The 11220-nt window shown below is 41.9% G+C and overlaps 1 protein-coding gene across 3 annotated transcripts in view; it reads left to right on the top strand.

The window, feature by feature from the left end:
• LOC113547359 (zeta-sarcoglycan) overlaps nt 1-11220 on the top strand; it is a 157598-nt gene that overhangs the window by 118130 nt on the left and 28248 nt on the right. For all 3 annotated transcript variants that reach the window (XM_034301381.2, XM_034301382.2, XM_053231000.1), the window contains one exon: nt 10871-10993. In XM_034301381.2, the coding sequence (XP_034157272.1) occupies nt 10871-10993 (123 nt within the window). The remainder of the gene's footprint in view (nt 1-10870; nt 10994-11220) is intronic.

Raw genomic sequence — 11220 nt, 5'->3', positions numbered from 1 at the left:
TGTTTGTCTGTCTCTCCATCTGTCTCTCTCGCTTTCTGTCTGTCTCTCTGGTTGAACTGTAACTGTCCATCTCTCTTTCTGTTTTTCTGGCTCTGTGTGTGTGTGTGTGTGTGTCTCGCTCTCTATCTGTCTATCTCTCTATCTCTCCCTGTTCTCTCTCTCTGTCTGTCTATTTTTCTCTATCTGTCTATCTGTTTCTATCTGTCTTTCTTTCCCTCTGGCTCTCTCTCTCTCTCTCTCTCTCTCTCTCACACTGAATTCGCTCTCAGCAATAACATCAATCTCCAAATGGACTACGCCGGTGTGTGTGTGTGTGTGTGTATGTGTGTGTGTCTCAGGAGAGTCGAGGTCTTTCTCTCTAATCCTCCCAGTGCGTGTGTGTGAGTGATGCCGCAGTGCATTGTGGGTGACGGAGGACAGTGATTATCAGGGTAAAGAGCAGAGGATCATGGGCCGGGAGAACGGCGTTATTAGCGTGATGTATGTGTATTAGCGCTGCTGTGTTCTGTTCACGTCAAAATATGACCTTTAATAAAAATGGAATGCTGCTAGCATGAATTCTCCAACATGACACTTCACAGCGCTAAGCTCAGATTCTAACACAAGCTAAAAAACATCACATGTTTAACTCATTTTACCTCAAAATCAACAAGATGAAGTGAAAAATTAGCCACGCTAACCATCCAGCTAAACACCAGACACCAGCTAACGTTAACTTTACCTCTCCTGACAGCAACACTGTGAAGTTAGCAAGCTGGCTAACGTTATGGAATTAAGCACTAGCCATGTTAGCTACAAAGCTAATTCACACTGGAAAAGCTGTTGTGTTTATTTTACAGAATTTCACTTTTACAACGACACTCATGCTAACTCTGCTAACTCTGCTAACTCTGCTAACTCTGCTAAATCAGGTGCAGATAGCAGCTCATGCTAATGCTTAAACGCTATAAACGCTATAAATCGCTAATGTTGCTAAACATAATGGAAACATACTCGTCTATTCTTTCATTCTGTTTCCACTTTCTTTCTTTCTTTCTTTCTTTCTCATATTTACTCTCTCTCTCACCTTTTTTTCTTTCTTTCTTTCTTTCTTTCTTTCTTTCTTTTCTTTCTTATATTTACTCTCCCTCACCTTTCGTTCTCTCATTCTTTCTTTCTTTCCCTTATTTACTCTCACCCTTCTTTCTTTCCTTCTTTCTTTCTTTCTTTCTTTCTCTTTCTCATATTTACTCCTTATCTTTATTTTTTCAGTCTTCTCACCTACTTTCTTCTCTTCTTGCTCTGTCTTACTCTTCCCTCCTTCCCGTCTCTCCGTCTCTCCGTCTCTCCGTATGTCCACTTCTGGACGTCGTCTCCATCCTCTGTATCGACTTTTCATTTTCACAGAGCTAGTTTTCCGTGTCACGGGATTTCATTACTGCCAGATGGGGAAGGGGAAAGAAGGGGAGAGAGGGAAAGAAAGAGGCAATGAGGGGTCAAAATGCAATTTTAGGAACCGCATCAGGACAGGAAGGTGACGGTACACACACACATGCACACACACACACGCACACACACACACATGCACACACACACACGCACACACACACACACACACACGTATGTTGCAAAAAGGCTGCCAAGTTTAGAAGAATCTCTCAGCCTCCGTTGCAGTGGCTTGCGTTTCAAAAACTGACGTCTGCTGTGTGAGCAGATCAGGGATCGTGTGTGTGTGTGTGTGTGCGCGCGTGTGTGTGTGCGTGTGTGCGTGTGTGTGCGTGTGTGTGTCCCGGAGTGACTCATCAGTAGGCAGGTTACGCAATTTCACATCGTGCCGTAGAACAGTGTGTTTCATCATCCTTTCTCATTAGAGTGAGATGGAGCTCAGTGTAGTAACATGCTGTGGCAAACACTCCTACGCCTGTGTGTGAGTGTGTGTGTGTGTGTGTGTGTGTGTTTGCGTGAGTATGTGTATGAGTGTGTGTGTGTGTGTGTGTGTGTGTGTGAGTGGATGGTGGAGGTTATGGGGAATTTGCATGCATATGTACTAGAGAAATGTCAGTGATAGAGGGCATTGTGTGTGTGTGTGTGTGTGTGTGTGTGTGTGTGGGAATAAACACATCAGTCATTTGCAGGTTATGACAGCAACTTTGATTATACATGTCGCTAAACCTCACACACACACACACACACACACACACACACACACACACTGATTAATGCAGGTGATCCTGGTTCATCCTTTTCCCTCTTTGCTTTTTATTAATGCCTGTTATCAAGTTCAGATAAATAATTTATCTTTTGCGGCTCATAAATCTTTTTTTTTTCCTCCATCAGTTCGCCTCGGTTTGCGTCCCGAGTTTTGCTCGCATCGCCGCGGCCGCCGCCGCCGCTGCTGCTGTGTCAGGTGTTTTTCACCCCGCGGGTGTTTGCGGAGATTAAACCCAATATTTCAGTCTCACGTTTTCATCACTGTTGCGTTTAGGACACATCCCTCGTTTCTTGTTTCCTTTAAGTTGCGTCAGGCGGGACGGAAAAAATCCAGCACCTGTTCACTCGAAGTGACAGCTTTGTGCACTCGACGTTTCATTGTCACGGAAAAAAAAAAAAAAAGACGGTTCTGGGTCACGGAATTTCGTTCCCACCAGGTTGGGAAAAAGAAAAGAAATAAGAGACGATAACATAAAAGAGTGTAACATCTAACAAATATTTAATAGCACTGCATTAAAAAACATTACTGAAATAAAAAAAACTGTAGATATTAAAAATTATTAAACACTAGGAAGAGTTTTCTTCATTGTGCCCAGTAAGGAATAAAACACTCGATAACAGGGTGGAGTGATGAAGCGGAGTCACTGTTACCATCCTGATGTTGATTATTTTCCTGTAACTCCATGTTTCCGAGAGTTTTATTCCTCTTATACCACCACAATTTAACATTTTTTAAAAATTAAATAATGACAAGTTGTATTTTTTATCCATTTATAATTACATTTAATGTTAGCTTATGTTATCGCTGTTGTTCCATCACCAGCCTCTCTTTTTTCCTTTCTCTCTAAAAAAATGGAGCTCGTCATTTTTCCAAGGAACCATAAAGCGTAAAATCCTCTGTTCTAAAAATGTCCGAAAACTTAAACTGACAGCTTTAACCTCTGACACTGGAGACTCCTTCCATGAATGTTAAACAAACACATTTCTCCTTACAGAAAACTTCACCATCCACCGTCCCTGCGTCCCTGCGAATGAGCTGTTACTATAGAAACGATTTTCTTTCTCTTATTCTTATACTTCCTCTCTTTTTTATGGTTTTTATGGTGTGACCTTTCGATGGGTTGGGAATTTCATTACGACTGGGTGGGAAACAGAGAAGAAAGAAGGGAAAGGAGGCTAAAATCATACGTCCACGCTCAGAATTGAAAAACAGTCGTCAACATTTTAATCATCAAACAGCCAGTTTGACGTGATTTCATCTTCAGCGCTCACTTCTGATGAAAGCTGAATCCGTACCAATTAATAGCCCAGAGTGAACAGTATCTGCCACTTATCCTTCATTATTTTCTGCTGCGTGACGGTACGGAATAACCTCCTCCGGCTCGGACAGCATGTCCTTGTCCTGGTTTGAAGACACTCAGAGCTTGATGGTTTTGGAGTGTCTTTGATTGGGAACGAGAGCCATCCTTTCTTATCAAATAAGTCACCCAGGCTCTGGGTTTCCATTCGATCAGGGCTGATTGTGCGGCTGATTTTTCGAAACGTGCTCAAGTGGGTGTAAAATGCATCACTTCAGGAAAACGACATTCAGTCAAACTCCCACGTTCGTCCGCTCTGCTTACAATCAATGGCTTTTTCATACAAGTGCTTAACAGATTAGCGTCACATTACTGAACATTTTTTGTGTTCGTGTAAAGTTTAGCAGCTGCCTTTAGGGCCGCTTTCAGATCAGCACCGCTAAAGACGGAGCAATTTTTGCTTTGCCTGTGGCTTACGCATTGAGATGCTGCTCACATTATTCATACGAGCTCCACGGAAGTGCTGATGTTGTAACCTTGACTTCTAACAAGCAAGAGCAATTTCATAAGATGGATTCATTTCAACCTGTTTTTGATGTTAATAAATCAACCGATCAATCAGGAAAGCTGTAAAGAACATGGCCCGGACCCGGGAGATGTGCGAAGATCTATGTGCAGAAAGGTTAAAAATAAAAATCCAATAATCCAAAAATCAACAAAAACAGTATAAAGGTCAAACACAGAAATTCATGAAATCAAAACAAGGGCAAAAAAAAAACAGGCCACATGAAATATCAATTACTGGAAATAATGCTGAACAACTTACTCAACACAGAATGATTGGCAAGACTTCGCAATGAGTCTCTGAAAGCTACATGCTATGTGCTATGTGCTACCTATATAGTGCAAGAACCAGGATGTATAGAGTCATGCTCTGCTGGCATAGAGGTGATAAAATCTTTATTTTATCCCCACAAAAAGGAGTTTATCAATAATACAACTAGCCACAATCTAACAGTAATAGCTAGCTTGTTAGCTGTTGTAGGTGTTGGAACAAAATTCAACATCATCTGGTTCTCATTTCTCAAACAGTTGACGATTCAAAGGCACTAAACAAAATACAAGAAGGATCTGCAATAATACCTGAAACTTCCATCAGGAAGTCTTCAAACATGCAACACCATATCAACATGGCTGCTCACACCATCAACAGAAAACAAAAACACCATTTTTCTACTTTTAAATGAGATTAAAATCGTATTTACTTTAGATCAGTAAATATACAGACACAGGCATTGGTTTGGGGGTTTGAGAAGGTAAATACAGCATGAAAGTTTTTAAAGTTATCAGTCATCACAGATGTTAGCTGACTAGCTTGTTGCTAGTTCATGAGCATTTGTTACACAGACAGAGTAAACAACAGACAAGCTTTCAAGGAGGCGGCCATGTTTTTACCCACATTGTAACTCCAAAGGTACAGCTTTACCCCTGCATGTTACAAAGCGCTGACACTGGAGACTCCTTCCATAAATGTTAAACCCATTTCTCCTTACAGAAAACTTCACCATATGAGTGATTTTGCTGACAAATCCCTGAGAATGAGCTGTTACTATAGAAACGATAAGCTACGATACGATTGCTAATGTTTTAGCCAAGAACTCGTGATGTGTGGTGTATGAAAGTAGAACATGATTGCAGAATGAAAATGAAGAAATAGAAGAGTAAAAACTCAGTTCGTTAATGACTAAAAGCAGCCGCTGGTAAATCTGAGTTGTGTGATCATCCATGCTCCATCCTGTTTGCATAAATATGAATAACTCCCTCGGGTTGTTTTTGTCTCTCACAAAAGAGAATTCAGAGGGTTTTGATGAGATCTTGATCATCTCAGTGCAGAGTTTTAAAGGAGGTCTAGTTTTTTTTTTTTTAATAATGGAGTATCTAATTAGTGGTTATTGAGGCTCTTATTTTAGTATGAAGGACGACAGAGATCCACCTAAATGCAGTGTGAATGAAAAATAAATAAGAGAAAAGATCTCCATATAGTGTGTAGCTCTTCATTCTTCAAATTTTGGAGTTTTGGCTTGGTACACCAGCATATTGGAAAAATAAAAATGAGCATGAGATTAAAGTCAACAGTTTCATATTTAACTTTTCAGGAAACCAAAGTTAATTGGACAAATACACAATCGCCATGTTAGGTACTGTGTAAAATATTATTTTACGCCATTGATGACTAGCTGTTTAGGGTCTATACGAAGTATCTTCCCAACTTCCCATGCTTAGCCAAGCACTACCCTTACCCCTTACCCCTTACCCCTTACCCCAATGCTCATAAACTTTCCCACCAGTTCACCTTGCTACTCCAGGTTCTTGATTTTAACCTCTTGCTTCTATCATGGTGCACTTTGTCTTCAGTAAGTGAAATTCTGATTGCTCAGGGTGCAGGTTTGAGTGATTGACTTGCCCCAGCCAGGTTTTCACCATCTGGTATTCCAAAGCACAAATCTTTGATGTTTGAGAGATTTGGTTGAATCTAAGCAGGTCAATTTACTTTAGGATTCATCTGCTGTTTCTACTGGCAGTCTTACTTGTGATACTCGTCCAAGCCATCACACTTCCTATCCCAGGTCTTCCAGAGGGGCTGGTGTTGGTTGAACTTTCCATAGACCGCATTTTAATCATTCATTCCTCTTCAGTAAGCGCTTGACACTGAAATTTGATCACGGCAACAGCACTTGAATCACTCTACAAACCAGCCTTTTTGTTAGTTTGATCACTATTTCTATCCTTGTTCCTTTTTCCAAATTTGTAAAGTGATCTTGAGTTTGGGAAAGGTGCATTATAATTAAAATTAATATTATTACTATTATAGAACTTTTCTTCCTCTGTGCTTTTCTCACTCTGTTGCTCTGTCCATAATACTTCAGTAGTCTATAGGCTTTTTATATCTATTTTCAGCACACTATAAGCTGTATTTATAGTTTTTGTAGCTTTCCACTGGCTGCGGCTTTGTAGCGAACTCTCTGAGGTTGTGATGGTTTATACTTCTCTTTATGGCATTCTTTTACAGGGTTGAATTTCTTTTGATGGCCTGTGTTACTGGCTTTAGCACTTTCCTTAGTCCTTATCTTGAGAAAAAAGCTACAGGATATAGATGCAAATTCCACGTCTAGGCTCATAACAAGAGTTTTGTTTGCTAATGATTCTGTGATACACAGTGTGAACTGTCCAATTACTGTCAGTCTCGTAAAACTGGAACAGTACGTATAATAAGTGCTGTTATTTCTATGAGGTTCACTCAGAATGGATGCCGGTATGCTCAAATCAGGTGCACAATCATCAGTCTATTAAATTAAGAAGAAAAAAAACAAACGCACTTGCCTTGTTTAATTACTATAAGCATTTGCATATGCTAATTAAATAAGCATATGTTTCCATACAGTAATCTGTGGGTCTTTGGCAACTGGGCCCTTCTTGTGTCTGATCGTATGCTGTCCTCCCTGGGGCGATGTCACCTCCAGTATAGAAATCCTGCACTTTCCCAGCATGCAAGGGTGGATGCAATCAAGTACGGATTAAGCATGTGAAAGATGAACGCTTTCCTACAGCACTCTCCTACCTCGTCGTATCAGCACGATCGAAATTAGTCTCGCTTTATCTTCTGATTTTCCTCTTTAATCCCTCTCTGGCCTTCGTAATTGGGGTCGATTCAGTTTGTGTTACCAATTTGGGCTTCTGATGTTTAATGACTTCAAACAACACTACAAAAAAGTTGTTAAAAAAATTCATGATTGAGGTTAAGGCTGAGATAAGTTTCGTTTCTTGAACCAATCAACCATTGTTTAGCAGATGGCCTGTCGTATAAATAAACACTGCTGTCCATAAATTAACGAAAAAAAAAAGATTGATTAAAGACACAGTATACATTTGTCCATGTATAGTTGCATTTTACGAAGCAACTCTGTCCTGATGATGTCAGAAAGTTGCAGCTTTACCTCTGACACTGGAGACTCCTTCCAGAAATGTTAAATAAATGTCTCCTGTAGCCTCCTGAGTGATGAAACAGAAAAACGTTTTGTCTGAAGATCTCGAGTTCGAAACCCGACGATGGCACAGTCATGTATCGCTCTCTGGGTGGGAGGGGCGTACTCTCTCTCACCTGTCAATCACAGTGACAATAGCCAATCATGGGTATCTGTGAGTTCTTGTATGCGGAAGAGGGCAGATAACACTTTCCTCTGACGGTGCCCTTTGACACAGGATGAGCGGCAGTTTGTAAAGATGTGGTTGGCTTCACGTGTCTCAGAGGAAGCACGTGTTAGCCTTCACCCTACCAGCGCTGTAGTATAACAAAAATAATAGCAGTTAGCATAGGGCACTACCTTGCATAGTCTTTCACAATTGTTCTGAGAAGACTGTAGCGCTTTATGAAAAACAGACCAGTGTTGTAGCAGACATTTTGTCGGTGTTGAGCTAACCCTAGCGCAGATGAAGAGACGCTAATAAAAGGTGACACAACACTCTGAATGTGTAATTGGTCGACTTAAAAATAGCCACCAAACCCCACTAAAGTTTCATTCCAGATGGAGAAGGGCACATACCTCATTTTCAGTCCATGATTTTCAGCTAAAAATAAGAACAGTATCAGTTCCAGTTAGCATAATCTGTATGATGGTTATGCTAACTGATGGTTTGGATTTTATTGCTGTTAGCATTTGCATGTTGTGCCAGCCATTTAGCATTAAAAAGGACAAAACGCCAGTGTAGTGGTGAGGAAATGCTTCAGCTTATGAAGAGTGACAGACCACTTTGGATCTTTAAGTGGTGACCACGAAAGTGATGCCGACACGTAATTTGAGATGGAGAGACCAAAACGAGTGGAATAAACCACACACCACAGTGGGGAGGGGTAGAGGTGAGGTGCAGAGGAAAAAACACACACAAAATAAACTAGATATTTCTTTCTTCTTCCCCAAGGTCAGTTTAAGGTGTTATGGATATGATAGATGGCATTGAATGAATAATAGAGCCGGTGAAGCTAAGTATAAAAGGTGTGTGTGTGTGTGTGTGTGTGTGTGTGTGTGTGAGTGTCCCAGAGAAGCCCTACTCATGCTGTTTTATCACCGAGTCACTCTCTGAGTCCAAAGTGAAGCACCGCTGTTCTCAAATCTCTGTCTATCTGCCCGCAGCATGAAACAAACACAAGGTCAATTTACACTTTCTTTCTTTCTCTCTCTCACTGTAATACCTCTCCTGTGCGACCTCGCTCTCCTACTCTCGTCCACTTTCTCTACTCCGATCTCACCCTTCCAGTCGGGTATCCACCATAACTTTAGCATAACTAGGTGGATCAACCCACGGCTCCTGATCAGAAGCTCGTGAGTTGGAATCCCAGCACTGCTAAGCTGCCACGGTCGGGCCCCTGGGCCCCAGCAGGTGCTCCCTAACAAGGTTAAGAGAAGAATTGGACTGTACTGTAGTTGTATATGACAATCATCTTGTCAGCGTCAGTCACAGTGTACGCTTTCCAGATGGTTACTTCATCTGTGAGTTTCCATGAGTCCTTGGTTATTTCCATGGGCCAGACTTTCAGTGGGGGCCCCAAATATTTGTCAACAGCCTTGTTGTTGTCTATAGACATGTTATGGTCATGTGACCATACGTGATTTCGTTTGCCTAAACAGTCTCCGTGCCTTATTTTACCTCGTTCACCTTTATACCTTGTCCAACATCCTCATTTTGAGCCCTCATTGTCCTCATTGATGACCTGAAACATTTAAACAGCCGTGTTAATGAGAACGCCGACTCTGATTGCGAAGGCGGCCACGCTCGCCACGCTCTCGCCGAAGCCCCAGCGACGACTCGGACCTCAGAGTCAAGTGCATGCGGAGGTTAGTTGCCTTGTTTCTCTAACCTCGAGCCTGAAGTCTGCCTCCGCTGCTTCTGAATCAAACTTGAGTGCCCTTGTGTGATACTGGGCTGCAAAAAGTGGCTTGGCGTTCTTCGAGTGGCTCGGCGCTGAGCGCTTTTCAGCGCCCTGATTGAGCCGGCGAGCGGAAAAGCATAGCGGCTTCATTTATCCTGCTGATCCTGGCGGAAAAACTCCATTTCCCACGAGTCTCTGCTGCAGGAGATTAGAGGAGTGATGGTCCACTGCGTCCTCTATCACATCCTCTGGACAAACATACACACTGTCCAATCCTCCGGTGTTGTGTCTTAAATTGGAGCTAGCGTAGCGGCAAATAGCATACAATCCCATACCGAGCAGACATTTCTCAAGGCGCCCACTACTCACACACACACACACACACACACACACACAGTCACACTCTCACACACTCAGACACACACACAAATCCAGGACAGAGTGGATATTTCCGATAATCCTTCACCGGATTTTGTCGAGCAGATGTTTTTTCTGATGTTGCACGCCTCAGTAGGAGTCCACTTCCCAGAACTCTGTGCTTTACATCAGATAGAAAAAGCGAATTTTGTCCATATTGGGAAATATGTAATCAGGAAGAAATATCATACTCTGTGTTGTGCTGTTTTCCAACCTTTTAATGATTTAAGAATGTAACATAATACTTTTTATCCATTTATGGTTACATTTAATGTTGTGAAATGTCTGCGAAACAAGTTTATATGTTTAACATGCTACAGTCGTGATATCAGCTAGGATCTGAACAAAAACTAGCTTGTTAGCTTGATGACATAATCTAGCTTAAATCTAACTAGCATGCTAAGTTTAGCTAGCAGGTTAACTGTATTGGCTTAGCGACGTCTATGATATACGTATATAGTTAGATTAGTTATAGACAAACACACATGGAGCAACCTGAAGAAGTATGCTTTTTATGTGTTATTTGCGCCAAAGACTATGCATTGTTCACGCAATTTTTGCCCAATTTTAATTAAATCTGTGTTTGAAATGACATTTTGTCGAATTTCTGGCTCATGCCTCTCTCCACATTCAAGTAGATTAGTCTTCCGAGTGGACTAGAAGAACCTTTTTGTCAGTAAACGTGGCTAAGAACCTCCTACTTTCACTGGAAGAGGAACTGGCGTTGTCATTGACCAATCACGTTTAGTCGCCGCTGTTTCAAACAAAAATCTTGAAGAAATTTTAAAAACAGGAATCGGAGGACTTTTTTTGATCTGACTCTTACTGCATCGTTCTCCGACAAGCTCCTGCTGGAAACCCGCACACGGTTGTGCAGAGAGCCAATCAGATCGCAGGCTTCGGCATTCTGAAGCTCGCGGCCAGAAAAGTGTACAAAACTGATCCAGTTAGAACCGATATGCAAATGGTTGCCGTGGGCGTGTCCCGTCTGCGATCACTACAGGATCCGTGAGTGGATTTTCTCTCGGTGTGTCCGCAGGTTCGGATACAGTGGAGGCTCAGTGTCAGAGGTTCGAGGTCCGGAGCTCAGACGGAGACAGAGTGCTGTTCTCCGCAGATGAGAATGAGGTCAGCATCGGCACCGAGAAGCTGAGAGTGACAGGTAACACACACACACACACACACACGCACACGCACACACACCCACACCACGCTTTTTTTTTTTTTTTTCAAAATTAAATTTCTATCCTCTCACATCTACCTAGCAGATTAAACACACTTTCTCAGCATCTTCTCTCTCTCTCTCTCTCTCTCCTTCTCTCCCTGCCTCTCTCTCTCTCTCTCCCTTTCTGTCTTAGCACCTCTCTCTCTAACTATCCATCCCTGTCT

The sequence above is a fragment of the Pangasianodon hypophthalmus genome, chromosome 28 (genome assembly GCF_027358585.1).
Source record: "Pangasianodon hypophthalmus isolate fPanHyp1 chromosome 28, fPanHyp1.pri, whole genome shotgun sequence".
NCBI classification, from domain to species: Eukaryota; Metazoa; Chordata; class Actinopteri; order Siluriformes; family Pangasiidae; genus Pangasianodon; species Pangasianodon hypophthalmus.
Note: the sequence above shows the minus strand (reverse complement) of the source record. Positions and strands in the feature narration are given on the sequence as shown.